This window comes from Aethalodelphis obliquidens, unplaced genomic scaffold, assembly GCF_003676395.1.
Source record: "Aethalodelphis obliquidens isolate GAN/ISIS:26980383/991018 unplaced genomic scaffold, ASM367639v1 scaffold10, whole genome shotgun sequence".
NCBI classification, from domain to species: Eukaryota; Metazoa; Chordata; class Mammalia; order Artiodactyla; family Delphinidae; genus Aethalodelphis; species Aethalodelphis obliquidens.
The window spans coordinates 42,566,938-42,583,373 of NW_020837954.1; the positions used below are offsets into that span (position 1 = coordinate 42,566,938).

At 49.4% G+C, this 16,436-nt stretch overlaps 1 protein-coding gene across 4 annotated transcripts in view; it reads left to right on the forward strand.

Annotated features, from left to right (window-relative positions):
• The window catches only part of SUSD6 (sushi domain containing 6), a 93,909-nt gene that overhangs the window by 42,795 nt on the left and 34,678 nt on the right, over positions 1-16,436 (forward strand). For all 4 annotated transcript variants that reach the window (XM_027111618.1, XM_027111617.1, XM_027111620.1 and 1 more), the window contains one exon: positions 177-381. In XM_027111618.1, the coding sequence (XP_026967419.1) occupies positions 261-381 (121 nt within the window). In that variant the 5' untranslated portion in view covers positions 177-260. The remainder of the gene's footprint in view (positions 1-176; positions 382-16,436) is intronic.

Consider the following 16,436-nt stretch of genomic DNA (forward strand, 5'->3'; position numbering starts at 1 on the left):
GAGGAGTTGGAAAGCCGCTTATGTGCTTGTCTCTTCTCCTGGCAGTAGGGATTCAGTTGCTAGAATTCTTTCAACTTTGTATGTGATTATGGCTTCCTTACCGTAAAGTGCCTATTGTAACTAACTTATGGCTAAAGTTTTCACTTATGTCCTTGTTTTTGGTTTGTTTTTTGTAGGTGAATCTACCCAGGGCTGACTTCAGTGTTCTTACTTCTGGCTTTTAAATTTTTTCTTTTTAAAATAACTTGGACGGATGAAAGATGTGCCATGGCAGGATAGCACCAAAGAGCACCTCATTGTTTGCCGCGGCCTCCGCGGGACATGGCGTGTTCCTTCTGCTGGTGATTCTTAGCGCCCTCCTTGGAGACGGACTTGCCTCAGGTGAGCCCCAGCCTGCCTCCTGTGTGTGGGAGGGAGAAGACTCAATACCATTGTTTCTCCTGAAGGCTGGGAGAAGGGATTCTCTGTGGAGCCGTTAGCAGGGGAGCAGAGAGTGGGGGCTTCTGTTCTGTTGGTACAGCAGGGAGCCAGTTGAGGGCGTGGGACTGGTGGCTGAGGTGCCTAGTGAGCCGGCGGGGGGCGGGGGTGTAGGAGCCTGCGGGGATGACGTGACCACTCCCCTCCCCCGGCTGTAGTCACGGGTGGGACGGAGGTGTAGGGTTCAGGGTGCAGTGTGCAGGTACGGGTGCCGGCTTTGGAATCCACTGCCTGTTTTCAGAGCCCAGTCCTGCTACTTGCTGGCTCTGTGACCGAGAGCGAGTCTCTACTTCTGTAAGCCTCAGTTCCCTCACCTGTGCTAGATGGCAGAGTTGAGTAATTGACAGGCCACGTGGCCCCCAAAGCCTAAAATCTGTGCGCGTTAAAGTGTTTGACCCTTTATAGCAGAGGTTTGCCACCCTACCCCCAGCCCAGAACAGACGGCGCTCAGTAGGAATGCCTGTGAATGGAGTGGCTGTCAGCGTAGGAAGGAAGGAAGGACTGACTGGGCAGAGCTAGGAGGGACCTCAGAGGCTGTGCGCCGGCCCAGGGCCTTAGGGCAGCTCACGGCAGTGCCTGGACCAGAACCTCGCCTAGTGCCTGGTGCGCTACCACCACCATGCTCTTCTAGGGCTCTGCTGGGGAAGCGGTCCTGGTATGTTACATGGCAGTATGAGGGCAGAGCATCTGCCTCCAGTGTCTGATGCCTTCCGCCTCTTTAGCTCCATTAAGCCATCCCCTGTACACCGCCACTCTCTCTTTTATGGGCTTCCCCCCTTCCTCCTCCCATTCCCCACCCCATTTTCCAGCTACCCACACCTTCCCAACTTTCCATTCAAGGTCTGAAATCAATTATCAGGGATCGATGCTTCCAGACTGGCTGAATAAAGGGATGATTATTTTCCAGTACGGAAAAATATAACTGTAGTGTGGGCTCAGACCAGGATGGGAAAGTTGGCTCTGTTGTTTTCTTTCCCTCCCCCATCTGCAAAGAATCCTTCCTCCCCTGCCACCCCACTCCCTCTGCCCAGTCTTTTTTACTCTCCATAAAACAAACGTACTGGCACAGAGCAGAGTGCAGGCAGGGGAAGGGGTTTCATCATTACTTCGATCCAGTGCACCAAGTTACGATGTTTTTCCCTCTCTCTGGAGTGGCTTCTGGGGGAAGGAGGTACCCACACCTTGGCCTGAAACCCAGAGCACACCTGTACGGCTGTGCCTGCCCTGAGCAGCGTGCCAAGCAAGCTTGCCAAGAAACCAAGGCTCTCAGATACTCTGAAGTCGAGGAAAGGCAATTCAGGTCAGGCAAGGTCTCCTCTTCCTTTTCCTGCATTTCTTACCTGCTCCTGTAGCTTCCCCTGAATACCCATTCCAGAGGCCTTTTTAAATGAGGCGCTCGTTACCCAGTGAGCTCTAGTCGATATGCTCGTGTGTCTCGGCACATTCGCGACGGTGAGAATCCCACGGGACAGAGGTTGGTGGGCACCCTCGGTGAGGCGTTGGCCTGCACAGTCTCTGGTCATAAGTCCCACAGGCGCCTCTAGTCTTGGCCATAATTGCTCAGGTTTAGAAAAAAGAATCACGTCTGAAGAGGCACCTGAGAGTTCTGGGAAAAGTTACATATGTCATGTTCAAAGTTCAGTTTTCCATCCTGGTTCCTCTTATCTGCAGCTGGAGATTTGGAGTTATAACAGAGAAGTGGTTACGGAGGCATTGGGTTCAGCTTGCCCCTTGGTCATGCCTATAGCAGAGATGGAGAGAGTTACTGATAAAGTTCCCTTTTTCAGGGTGGCAAAAGGAAGCATATCTTACTCTTCACACCTGGTCACAGCCTGCAGGGGAAGACCAGATTTAAAAATAAGATCTGTGCTCGAGCTACCCAGCTTGCTTTTCTTGGACTAGGGAGGAATTAGGATCCCAACTGTGTAGCAGCCTCTCCCAGATCTCTCTCCTTAAGAGATCTTAAGGTCACAGATCTCTTTACCTGTGACCTTAAGAAAGTTGCTGTGTGTGTGGCCTGAGGTGAATCACTTGCCCTCTCTGTGTGCCCTGTAAAACAGAAGCAAGATGCTTAAGGATGTTAGGTTGGTGTTGTGTAATAAAAATGATTGGAAGGCCCTTGACACAAAAATGCTCAGCGTAATTCCTAAATAACAGCAGCAGAGACGGTGTTTGACCTCCTGTGGAGTCATGTTGGGCAAGAGACTTCCTGTGGATGACGTCCTCTGCTGTCTTTAAAAAACGAAACTGGAGATGCAGAGTCACTTTTTGGGTTGGGGATGAGGGGTTGGGAGGAGGTGTCAAACTTGACCAGTTGAGGAAGGATTGATTACTTCCGGAATCCCTTTTGCCTTCCATGTTTGCATAGTTTGATGGTCTCAACCTAGCTCATGTAAAAAGCTTTTAATTTCCATTCTCTCCCTGTTCTGAGCATATTTATTGAAAAAATACTTAGTATTTTACTTGTTTCTGATTTTTTTTTTCCTTTAAGATGTTGCCACACACTCAGCGGCCATGTTAAACATCACACAAGCACCTAAGCAGGGAAGGCAGCCATTTGCATTTCCGTGTGGCAGAGGGAGAAAGCCAGGCACTTAGTGCTCACTGAAGATGGAAGATGTGGAGAGCTAGGCTCTCAGGGGATGATACGGCTTCAGCCGTTAGCACTGCGGTGGCAGAGAGAGATGTTGGCAGGTGGCCTGGCTCACCTCACGGTCTCTGAAGGGACCTGGAGTCAGAGGTAACATACACTGAACTGGGAAAAGTGAACAGGTAGGGAAACGATGCCTGTGAGCATCACTTGTGTGTCGGGCTCTGTGTCGTCACGTGTGAAGTTCTCAGAGTGCCTGTGAGCTACATGGTCATGTAACTGTTTGACAAGTGAGAAAACGAGGCAGAGTGAAGTTAGGTAACTTGGTCAGAGACACTGAGTCGTAGGTGGGGAAGCGGGCTTGGATTTGCGTGCAGTATGTCTGACTGTGTTGCCCGTGCTCTGCTGAGAACTGTACTACCTGTGCTGAGTGGCAGGCTTCTCTGAGACCTGTTTCTTGTGTTGCTCGGTTGGAGCACTCAGATCACCCTTCAGAGGGTAACTTTGACAGAGGAAGAGAGGCACCATCTGTTTTCTTCCCTGGATATAGGATGCAGGAGTCATCTCTGGGTTACCATATTTACCTCTGTGGTTGTTTCTGTTCTTATCTACAGTGGCCCTTGGTGGTTTGGGTCCTAGTTTAGGCACAAGGTTTGCCAAGGCAGTTCTATTCTTGGAAAGGAACAATAGGGACCACAGCGAATTGTTTGCTAAATGCGGCTGTAGTTCCCAAAACATCCGCAGAGCATCTTCCTGTCAGCTGCTGGCGTCGTGATGTAATCTCTCCATGGTATAATTACCTGTGACTATAAAAAGACTGGAGATTGTGGTAGGAGGCTGGATGGGTCATTACAGAGCTTGCTGAACCCTGGCGTCATGAAAAGACATTGAGAAATTACCCTCTGCAGGCTGATTGTTGTGCCATGTTTAGACCATTGCCAACGCATGGTACGAGCTTTGCACTGTAACTTTCGAACAAAAGAAGACAGGAGTCCACCAGACCAAACACCTCAGTGGCTCTCATCTGGGTGAAAGCCCTCATTAGACACAGATTCCACCTACCAAACAGAGGTGCCCCACTACCCTATCCTTAACTGCAAGCTTAGAGGTTATCCTTACCTGCCCAACTCTTTCCACAAAAGGGGGTCACAGGGTGCTTAAAAAGAACAAAAGAAAAGGGCTTCCCTGGTGGCGCAGTGGTTGAGAGTCCGCCTGCCGATGCAGGGGACACGGGTTCGTGCCCCGGTCCCGGGAAGATCCCACATGCCGCGGAGCGGCTGGGCCCGTGAGCCATGGCCGCTGAGCCTGCGCGTCCGGAGCCTGTGCTCCGCAACGGGAGAGGCCACAACAGTGAGAGGCCCGCGTACCGCAAAAACAAAACAAAACAAAAAAAACCAACTAGGGTTAGTGCTCAGAGTCTTTAATTATTCTAGGTATGTTTTCAGATGAATTCTTTGACCACCTCTTACCCACTGGAGGTTCCTTTCTTCTGCGTCACCCCAGCAGCATGAGCCTGCGAGGATGTGAGCAGCCCTCCCATCCCAGGTGGCTGGTACTGGTGTAGCTGGCTGCCTGGACTGGGGCCAGATCAGGAGTGACCTTGGCCCGCCTCGTGTTTAGCTCTGGGGCCCGGAGGGACAGCAGTGTTTAGAGACAACTTTGCCATGGTGTGGTGTGACTGAGGGGGGCGCTGGCCGCTGGTTTCTCCCAGCCCTGTTCACCCAGTGCACCTTCAGCCAACCTGAAGCGTGAACTCTGAATTCACTGGAAGATGAGGGTGAACACTGCCTCTACGCCTAGCTGCCTGTATTACCTTGGATAATCTTCCAGACATCATTGTCGATGTTCCCTAGAACAGGGAAGACACTAGATAATCTTACTTATTAATACACTGTTGTGAGGATTAAATAAGATAGTATATATAAAGCACTTAGGACATTGACTGGCATACAAAGAAGTAATTCCTAGGTTTGAAGACCAGATTCTAGCACCAGTTGATACCAGTCTACACTTACGACACCAAAGCTGATTAGCTCGGGTTGGAAGGAGCTCCTTGTTTCTTCCGTGTGTCTTGGATTCTCTTGGATTCAGTTCAGTACATCCTGAGCAGAGTTAGACACGTACTGCATGAGTTCTTCATAGTTCACAGGTTCCTAATTCTCAAATGCCACATGTTGGCATCTCACGCATGAAGCCATGCAGAAAAGAGGGGCCGTGGCCCTTTGCGCTATTTGTGCTGAGGGGTCAGCTAGGCCATCTCACAGCCAACCCTTCCCTTCCGTGAGGCTGTCTTGTTGGCATCTCAGAGCTGGGATTTCTCGAAGCTACTATTTGTTAGGAACTTTCAGAGTTTTTTTGAAATCTTAAAAATTTGAGGATGCCAAGGGTCTGTTCTTTTAAAGAGGTATTTCATTTCATCAGCACGGTGATGTATGATGGAAGGATTACATTTTAAAGAATTCCTAAACACATCCGTGAGAATACAACATTAGAATTGAAAATTAAGAGCTCTCTTCTCGTCTCTCCATTTTGGTAGTCCTTTGGCCTCCTCCTGCTAGCTATATTTGACAGCATTTCTTCTTGTTAGAAGCCTTTTCCTTCCTAGATTCACTTGCTTCCCCAGAGACAAGGTTTTCCCCTTGCTTAACTTCTTTAACTTGTTAGCTTTGCCAGTAGCCAAATCTTTTAAAAGTACAACTGTTTAATCATTCAAAATTCTGGGAAGTAGTGCAGGGAACACAAACAGATCCTCATCAAGGTTTATTCTTTGCAAAGCGTTTTTTCTTTTCAAATTCACAAAAGTATTTTAGGTGTTTCGACCAAGGAGGGGAAATGTGTTTCAGGAAGTTATGGCCAAGTACTCCCTCAGGATTATAAAATAATTCTGCTCTAGCCTTTGTTATTCTGAGTAACTAGTGACACTTTATGAAATACAATGGGCCCGATGATCAGTTCTTCACGTGCAGTAGACACATGTCTCCCTGGGAGAGGGCGGGACCTGTGTGTTTATTGTCACTGGCTGGAGTACTGACAGCTCAGCCTTGTTGACTCTGGCAATGGTGGGAGGCACAAGAGAATGTCGCTGGGATTGTCACACACCAGACAAGGACTGAGTGGGCGTGGGGAGTCACCTGTCAGTATTTGCCGAGCACTGATCTTGGCACAGCAAGGTACGGGGGCCGACCGGAGAGAAGCCTTGGATGTTTCTGCTTCCCGGTTGGTCTCATTACTTTGGAGGCCAGATTGCAGAGGACCCAGTGGTGTCTTGAGTCAGTGCAGCCCCACTCGGGCTCCTGAAAACCATGCACGGTCGCCCCGAATTGCTAATTAATGGTCCAGGAAGTTAGGTGGTGACATCAGTAGGTTGTGTGGCCCTCTGCTTTCTACCTGTCACACAGTAGACCCCGTCAGTCTCTGATCTTTGAGTCTTCTGTACACGAGCCACTTGATCTTAGTTCGTGTTCTTTGTTCTTGGTTTTTTAAGTGTTTGCATATAAGCTCGTTGAGGGCAGAGCCAGTCCTTTGTACTTTGTTATAACCAGGCCAGTGATCATCCCAGAGGAGGGTCACTCCTGGCAGGACTGTGCAGGGTCATGGCCTGTCCTGTGCATGAGGATAAGCAGGACGAGTCCGCGGCCCTGCGAGCGGCAGCAGCCTGATCTGTGGTTCCCCGTGAGATTCTGTCCACAGCCTTCTTGGGAGTGGAGGAGGATGTGAAAGTGTCTTCATGCCTCAGGGGATGCAGGTGGTGGGGCTCTTCTGAGAGGAAGGGAGTGGGACTGGGCCGGCTGCCCAGAAGAGTTTATCACAGAGTGCGCCGACTTTCAGCCCGAGTGAGGATCTTTGAACCCAGCGTGGGTCCCTTTAGGTGATGAAGAGGGAGGAAAGGAAGGCTTTCATTACCTACGGGGAATGAAGTCATGTGGAGGAATGCATGTGAGAACTGTGCTGGCTCTAAAAATATACTGGCATTGGAGGGGGGGAAAGGCAGCTTGCATGGGTGTGGCTTCCCTTCCCCACCCACAGCTCCCTCTACCTCTGTCCCTAAAGTCAAGGCTAAGGGGACTCCTCATTCCCCTTCCCTGAACACTAGCACAGTCAAGCCTATCCTCACGCTGTTCTTTGAGTGGCTAGATTCCTGTGGCTGGAATCCCAGCCTCCCCTCCCTCCTGTACTTCACTTCATCCTTTAAGATCAAGTTCAAAGTTACCTTCTCTGAGACACCACCCATCCCCTTACCACTAGAATTAATAGGGTCTGCAGGAAGGAGAGTAGGCTATGTGTGTATTTGCTGAATGGAATTCTCAGGAGCTCTTTGGTCTCAGTCCTTTCTCTTGGGAGGATGTCAGAGAGTTTTTCCTATGAACGGGATTCCAACTCCTAGAATCTTAACTGTCTTTGATTATTTGAAGGGATTGGGCAGCTCGTTAAGACTTAGCTTTGGGGAACCTGAACTCTTAGTTCTGCAGATCATGACACACAAGCCCTATATGGACTTGTTCCAAACCCTAATGACCAGGGCTGCTCTGGGACAGATTGGGTTTGGTGTTTTCATAAGCGGCATCAGCTCGTTTAGCAAATGTGTGTTGATATAAGGCGGGCAGGGAGGACAGCAGGAGATGGGTGATGCCGTGAAGGGCTTCCTGGGGCCAAGTACTGGACTGGCTCTTGTTGGAAGTTATCACATCTAGTTGGTCCTCACAGTCAGCCTGTGAGAGGTGGGCGGTTGCAGCCAGGAACAGTACTTTATACCAGGAGGGATGCAGACGGGATGGTTCAGACTCTGATTTATCCACAGTTATTTGCTGAGCGCCTGCTGAGTGCTGCGACTGTGCCAGCTCCAGTCTGTGAGATACTTGCTGTGATCAGGGAAGTCATTGCTGCACTGGGATACACATGGGCAGGGCTCCTGATTCAGATAGGGGTGGTCGTAGAAGGCCTCTCTGAGGGAGAGGAGTGTACACCGAGACCTGGAGGCAAGTAGGGGGACAAGATGACATAGTAAGGTTAAGAATGCAGTCTTGGGGCTTCCCTGGTGGCGCAGTGGTTGAGAGTCCGCCTGCCGATGCAGGGGACACGGGTTTGTGCCCCGGTCCGGGAAGATCCCACATGCCGCGGAGCGGCTGGGCCCATGAGCCATGGCCACTGAGCCTGTGTGTCCGGAGCCTGTGCTCCGCAACGGGAGAGGCCACAGCAGTGAGAGGCCCGCGTACCACCAAAAAAAAAAAAAAAAAAAAAATGCAGTCTCTTGGACCAAGCAGGCTGGTTTGAATCCTAATTCTGCCACTAACATGTTGTCTAATTTTGAGCAAGTTTCTCAGTGTCCCTCAGTTTTCATAGGTGTGAGATTGGGATAACATACTTAACGTATAGGGTTGTGGTGTTACCGTCGTTATGTTACTCTGTGTCACCTCAGCCAGCACGTTGGGGGCAGTCTGGAGGGAGGAGAGGGAGAGAGTTAGCTTCGCGTCTGCTGTGCTCACCTTGGCTCTTCCTTCCTTTGGAACTTGCAGTGTCACTTCTGTTGAAACTTTGGAAGTCCAATATGCTCTGTTCTCTAAACTGGTTTTCCTCTTACCCTGCTGGATAAATGAGTGGTCTCTTCTACTTTGGTGGAGTATGTTTTTTTGTTGTTGTTGTTTTTTAATTTATTAATTTATTTATTTTCGGCTGCATTGGGTCTTCGTGGCTGCACGCGGGCTTTCTCTAGTTCCAGCGAGCGGGGACTACTCCTCCATACGGTGCACGGGCTCTAGGCACACGGGCTTCAGTAGTTGTGGCTCGCGGGCTCTCGAGTGCAGGCTCAGTAGTTGTGGTGCACAGGCTTAGTTGCTCTGCCGCATGTGGGATCTTCCGGGTCCAGGGCTCAAAGCTGTGTCCCCTGCATTGGCGGGCAGATTCTTAACCACTGTGCCACCAGCGATGTCCCTGGTGGAGTATGTTTGGAAGCTGGGGTTTCAGAAAAGAAAAATGAAGTCTGTCCTTAGCCTCAGAGTTCAGAGATGGGGCTGAACATCACCAGAAGCCCAGTTTGGGGGAAGCTCCCAGGGGGTAAGATGCTGGTGGAGGCAGGTAGGTGCCCTTCCTAGCTGGCTTTCAGAGCTGTGGAGGGGTAGGGGGCGTGGAGGAGGAACAAGCTTGATGTGAAAGATCAAAGGGTTAAAGAAAAAAGCAAACACCAGTTAATGGATTAAGGGTTGAATGAGTCTAAACAGGGAAATAAGGAGGGCTGGCAGAAAGTGTTGATTTTGGTACAAGTTGTGGAGAAGATGGGGATGAGAAGAATGGGCTCCTGTTTGCCTGTGGGAACAGGAAGTGACTGGCTCAGTGAGGCTGCCCCTCCAGGGCGTCACTCAGGACAGGCCCTTCATCCTCTTACCTCAGCCCAGCCAACCCGTGGGGGGCGTGCCTGACAAGGATGGCTTATTGCAGCCAGTCTGATGCACTGCACAGGGTCCCCATGTGGACCTCTGCGTCAGGAATTCCACGGGGAAGTTCCTAATGCTCAGGAAGGGAGGAGAGAGGAGCAGCTGGCCACGGGCATGCGCGTGTATCCAGGACCCCTCAGCTGGGGTCAGGCCGCAGTGACTGGAGCTGTTGCGGTGAGGACTCTCTGTGATTTGATGTGTTCAGGGTGCAGAGAACCGCTGTGCCTTCCGGCAGAGATGTGTCTCCAGTTTGGCCACGTGGCGTGTGGGGACCTTAGTTCCTCCACCAGAGATCAAAACTGTGTCCCCTGCAGGGGAAGCATGGAGTCTTAACCACTGGACCTCCAGGGAGTCCCAGTGTCTCGAGTTTCTCGAGAGAGGCTTTCAGCAGAGGAACCCATTCTCCACGCTGTGGTTCTTAGCTTTGCAGTCCGTCTCAGTGACAATTTGTCAGGCACTTGAGAAACTTGGCAGTCGGTTTCAGTAACAGAAATTCTGTTAACCAGTAATACCAGACCCTGGCCCTGCAGGAATAATTAAGAGTGTGAACGATAGGATTAGGTGAGATAATATATGTAAAAGTTCTGGGTAAGTAATAAAAGTCTATTCCAATGGAAAGGATTATTATAGTGCTCTTTTTTTTTTTTTTAAAGAGAGTATCTCTTTTCTGAATTGCTCAAAGCACTTGGTTAATACTAACCAGTTGATCCTTCATCCATCCCTGGGCAGGAGGCTGGCATATGATAGCCCCCTTTGTGCAGGAGATCAAACTAAAGTTTCCAAGAGAGCCCCAAATCTTGAGTCTGAAGCTCAAATCTATGGAGTCTAAAGCTTGGACCTCCAGATGTGAGAATGCCTCACTCCTGAGAATAGAGAAAGTGAGAGGAGAAATGGAGGGATCTTTAAAAAAGTCTTTTTTTTCACAGACATGGTCATGTCAGACAAGGTTGTTGTAGTCAGGAATTTTAGAGGCCTAGAAATCTGACGTCCATTTTCCTCTGGGGGCTTCCCCTCTAGCCCAGAGTCCCTACGAGGAATGAGGGCCTGGTATAAGCTAGAGAAGCAGAAGGCTAATTACGGCAGGTTTGGACACGGGTCCTGTTCTATTTAGGCTGTGGTTGGCGATACCTGAGGCACCAGATTCTGCACCACGGTACCTGCTCCCTGACACATACCAGCGGAAACCCACTCACCACCCCAATGTGACCCAGTGTGTCAGGGCACCCACAACAGGTGCCCATTGTATTCTGCAGGCCCCATGGTAAAGCCCCACGGAGGCAGGATCAGGCAACTCCCTGAGTGTCTGACCCAGGCCAGTTTTCCCGCAGAACAAGTACTGCAGCCTCCGTGGGGCAGGATGGCATCTGGGCAGATCAGAGTCATGTCAACTCTCCAGTCAGGAAGAGGCCTGGGCCCTTTGGTCCACCGTCGTCCCTTCTGAAGTCTGGTCTCAGCAGTGTAGAGCTGGCGAAGGGAGGTTCCGTTTTGTTCACATTACTAGGTCAGGCCCTTCAGGGTCCTCGAGACCTTTCTCCCCAAGTCTGTGCTTTCCAGCCTCTGGTCACAGCTTCAAGGACAGGTTGTGTACTTTCTTGTACAAGGCCTTGAACCTTGGAAACGGGGGAAGAGGATGCTGAGTTGGGAAGCTCCTCCTGCCTCCAGTGGCAGCTCCGTGGGCTCTTGGGCTTGAAGTTCAGGTCATTCAGCTGTGCCAGTTAAGTCACCTACTTGTGAGAGAAGCAACAGGCTGAAGCATGTATGTTATAAGCACCATTAGGTGTCAAGTTTGAGTGTGCGTTAGAATCCCCTGGAGGGCCCAGATTGCTGGGCCCTACCTCCACCTCCAGTTTGCATCAGTATTTCTACTGAGTTCTTACAGGCTACTGCTGATGGTCTGGGGACCACACTTTGAGAATCACCAGTTTACAATGGGGCTGAACAAGCCCACTTAACCCTTCCAGAGCAAATTTGATAAGGCGGAGACAGAGGGCTGGAGAGGTCGTGAACCTCTGGGGAGAGAGGAAGTTCAGAAATAGAATGCTGCAGGTGGACGAGCCTAACTTGAAAACTGAGAAAAGGTTAAATGATTAAGGGAGGTGCTGGCAGGCCTCTTGTTACCTTCACCAGCTGGTTCTGGTCCTTGCTGACTATCCAGCAGAGAGGGAGGAACCAGGCCTGGTGCAGCCCTGGAGGCATCACCTTGGGCATCTCCTCCCTCCACTTCTTCTTCTGCCCTCTCAGGCAGCGGTGAGCTCCGAAAGTCTGCATTTTAGAAAGTCTTGCCCCAGCTTGGGATCTGTGGTATGAAGAGCAGGGCCCTGAGCTGGGGTCCCGGGCCTCAGCCCCTGTACTGCCTCTAATGAGCAGTAACTGAAGGCCCCTCACTTTGCTCAGTGGTGAGGTAAGGGTTGGACCAGCGCTCCAGGGCCCTTTGAGCTTAGATACCGCATATTCTTTAATGCCTTCTCTGACAGCTTCCTCTGCAGGGTCAGGAACTTCTGCTTGCTTGTTACATGTTTTTTTTTTTTTTTTGTGGTACGCGGGCCTCTCAACTGTTGTGGCCTCTCCCGTTGCGGAGCACAGGCTCCGGATGCGCAGGCTCAGCGGCCATGGCTCACGGGCGCAGCCACTCTGCGGCATGTGGGATCTTCCTGGACCGGGCACGAACCCGTGTCCCCTGCATCGGCAGGCGGACTTTCAACCACTGCGCCACCAAGGAAGCCCTGTTTTTTAGTTTTTAATGTGTGTGAAAACTTCCATTGACACGCAGTACTGAACCAGAATCCCATCTGGAAAGTGAAACTACAGAAGTTTGGAAATTGGAGTAACTTTTCTTTTTAGAGAGCCTCTGGGCTCTACAGTTATGCTGCTTCCATAAAACTGTCCACAGAGGAATGACTTAGCATCCTTGTTGGGTGCTGATCCCTTTACTCCAGATCATCACACTTGTCGACTGCAGTGTTTCCCAGGCTGTTTGATCAGTTCTCATTTCCAGGTGCTCCTGCATTCCGCGCTGCCTGGCACAGTGCTCATGGTAGGCCTGTGAAAATCTTTGCTGGTGGATGGAATAGAGGGGTGTGTATCCATGTGCCTCTTTTCCTTTCCTTTGATTTCTCCCTGCTTAACTTCGTGTGATAGTCCTTTTGCCCTCCTCTCTCTTCCTCCTCTGTGCTCATTTTAACTACTCTGCTCTGACAGAGCTAGCCGTTGATGTTTGTACGTTGTGTGTGTAGGGGTTGGGGTGTGCCTGGGGAGGTCACAAAGGCCCTACATACGCCATCTGTGTGAGGGGCACATCCAGAGCTCCCCAGTCTTCTTCTTCCCTTCTCTCTTTTGCCCACTTGGTCTGGGGTAGCTGTGAGTTACAGAATGTTTTTGCCATCCTAGGGGAGTTTGCTGTTCTTCAGATTGAATTTGACCCCGTTTACAGCCTTTATTTCCTGCTGTTTGTATTGGCAGACTAAAGGACTCCTGGCCTGGAGAAAATTAGCACATCCTGCCTCAGAACCATTGTGTGACCCTGTCTCTCCAGCCTCTTTCTGAAGGGGCAAATGAGAGATTTCCCAGCCTTGGCTAATCGTCACTTAGCCCCTCTGATCCTGCGTGGGTGGCTTTCAGGCAGCTCAAACACTGAGTAGCCTGAGGTCTGCTTTGAAACAGGGAAAGACTGAGGTTGATTTAATTCATTTTAAGTGAAATCACCAGCCTTTTGATGATTCCATTAATTTCCTCCCTTTTGAATACCCTCATGTTAGCAGTAATTGGAAATCCTGACTGTGTTTCTCATTTCCCCCCACTCCCCTGCTTTAATCTGAGGCAGCTGGATACTGCACGCTGCTTTTTCATTTACTGGAAGAGCAGTTTGAGGATGATTTTAACGACCGGCTTTGACAGTACTTCCAGAAGCTGAGACTGTCGCTGTTCTTCAGTTTACACCCACTCGGGGGCCTAAGGCTCACTCACCTTGCTCCTATAAAACTCTACTTAGTTCTTGGTGTGCAGGTGGGAAGGGGTCACTGTGAGAATGCTCTCTTGTCCCAAGTTCTGTATGCAGGCTTTTCATCACTCAACATTTACAGACCTCCTGGGTGTGCCAGGCACGGTCTAGTTACTGAGTGTTTCCCTGCCCCTCCTCCCTGCCCTGGTGGAAGCACAGAGGCCTGAGTAGCTGAGGTTCCAGCAGGCAGACCGTGGGAATTGTCTCTAAGGCTTTCTCTATGTGTTTTTATGGTAGGAATGCCTGTTTCAGTGTTTTTCCTTTCTTGGCTCTAAAGAGGAATAAATAATATGAACCACCTCCTGAGATCAGAGAAATAATGGGTAGCAATAGCTGTAACAGCGTACTACTGTTGGCAATTGACAGAAGGTAAAGCACTTTCTTGTATATCATGTCATACTGGTGTCTTCACAGTAACTTATCACAGCCAGTAAAGGGTAAAGCTGGATTTGAACCCAGGTCCTCCCTTTGCAAATGAAATAAATGCTTTTTGTACTACATTGTGTGTGTGTGTGTGTGTGTGTGTGTGTGTGTGTGTGTGTTTCACACTGACTTTCCCATGCCATTGTCTTTAGGATTATTTCAACCACTGAAGTGTTAAGAAGCTATTATGTATGCACTGGGCCCTCTGCCAGAAACTGAGGTCCTCATAGTCTAATTGGGGAGAAAGATAAGACAGAATACATCTTGAGTGGTTCAGGTACTGAGTGCTATTAGAAAGAAGAGAATTAACCCTGACGTCATCCAGGAAGGCTTCCAGAGAGCTGAGACTTAACGCTGGGCCTGGTGGGAAGGCAGGATCCAAACCAAGGGAGAGCTGGAAAGGGGAGTTTGGTATTTGGCCACCTAGGACTCTGGGATACAGAAAAGGTGGTGAGGTTTGAGTCCTTTATCAGACTAGAGAACTAACATCCTCTGGGGTGATGGTTTTCGGACTTTACTGTGCTTTTAAAATCAGATTCGCATACCCCATGCCCACAAAGAACCATTCAGTCAGTCTGGAGTGCAGCCCAGCAATATGCATTCTTTAAAAGTTTTAAAATAATATCAGTCTCCCAGCCCTTCAGTTGTCTTTCCTGAACAGAAGAAAGCAAGGGTGCAGGTTTCATTTGTTCCCTTCCAGAGGCAGAAGCTATTTAACACACTGTTGCACGTCGTGAGAGTGGCCTACCCTCTGAGAAACACTGTATTCCAAGGAAATGCCCTCCATGTTGCAGGAAGCATGAGGGGCTGGGGATCTGGGTTTTGACACCATAGAGAGCCCACTCCTGAGGACTAAGTGTTTAGGATAAACTAAGGAGGAAAGGGAGGAGTGGTATTAAATGATGTAAGTGAAGTTGACTCTGAGAGTGGCTGGGTCCGTCTGGCTGCTGTCTTGAATTGAAGGCAGGTGGTGGGGCCATTGAGGCTGAGGACCTTCAAAACAGTACATGCTCAGTTACTGCATGTGCCTCTGACTTTTAAGAAAAGCATTTTTACAGATGCTGTTTGGTATCTTAGCTTTCAGATGAGTTTTGGGGGTGGGAGCAGTCAAGGGTCAGTTAGTGGGTAGGTGGAGGAAACTTCTTTGGGATTGAGGGTCATATACATTGAGAGCCCTGAAAGAGGTAATCCAGTGTCTTCCATAGGAGTGGGCAGTCTTGGTGAATCTTAAGATTTCTGTCTGTATTTGGGGACCAAATGGGACCTAGGGTGGTTGTGAAGAATCAGAAAACTTACCAAGTTACTAAATACCCCGTTAAGAAGTGACATGCCTGGGCTTCCCTGGTGGCGCAGTGGTTGAGAGTCTGCCTGCCGATGCAGGGGACGCGGGTTCGTGCCCCAGTCCGGGAGGGTCCCACGTGCCGCGGAGCGGCTGGGCCCGTGAGCCATGGCTGCTGGGCCTGCGCGTCTGGAGCCTGTGCTCCGCAGCGAGAGAGGCCGCAGCGGTGAGAAGCCCGTGTACCGCAAAAAAAAAAAAAAAAAAGAGAAATGACGTGCCTGAGTTTTGGGGTGTTGTGAAATACCTGTAGTAAATGTGCAATATGTTTCAGGTAGTAACCACTTTCAATCTATTATCCCATTCTTAGTTTTTCAATGAAAATTTTCAGACATTAAAAAAATACAGAGACTAACATAGCTGGGTACTTACCACCCAGATTTAATATTTTGCCATGTTTGCTTCAGATCTTTTTCTCCAGAGATATAGCCAGTATGCTAAATCAATGTGTATCCTTCCAACCGTGCCTCTGTTTTTACATACTTACACATGTATTTACATGCATTTTTTTTTAAGGGCCCTCAGTCTGTGGAGGTTGAGTTTTAGTGGGGTGTGTGGGGTTTTTTTTGTATTTTTTATATGACGTGTACAAGTTTTACATATTTATACATGCATCCCTAAGCGATATAGGATATCATTTTATTTATTTATTTATTTTTACATCTTTATTGGAGTATAATTGCTTTACAGTGGTGTGTTATTTTCTGCTTTATAACAAAGTGAATCAGTTATACATATACATATGTTCCCATATCTCTTCCCTCTTGCGTCTCCCTCCCTCCCACCCTCCCTATCCCACCCCTCTAGGTGGTCACAGAGCACCCAGCTGATCTCCCTGTGCTACGCGGCTGCTTCCCACTAGCTATCTATTTTACGTTTGGTAGTGTAAATATGTCCATGCCACTCTCTCACTTTGTCACAGCTTACCCTTCCTCCTCCCCATATCCTCAAGTCCATTCTCTAGTAGGTCTGTGTCTTTATTCCTGTCCTACCCCTAGATTCTTCATGACATTTTTTTTTTCTTAAATTCCACATATATGTGTTAGCATACGGTATTTGTCTTTCTCTTTCTGACTTACTTCACTCTGTATGACAGACTCTAGGTCCATCCACCTCATTACAAATAGCTCAATTTCGTTTCTTTTTATAGCTGAGTAATATTCCATTGTGTATATGTGCCACATC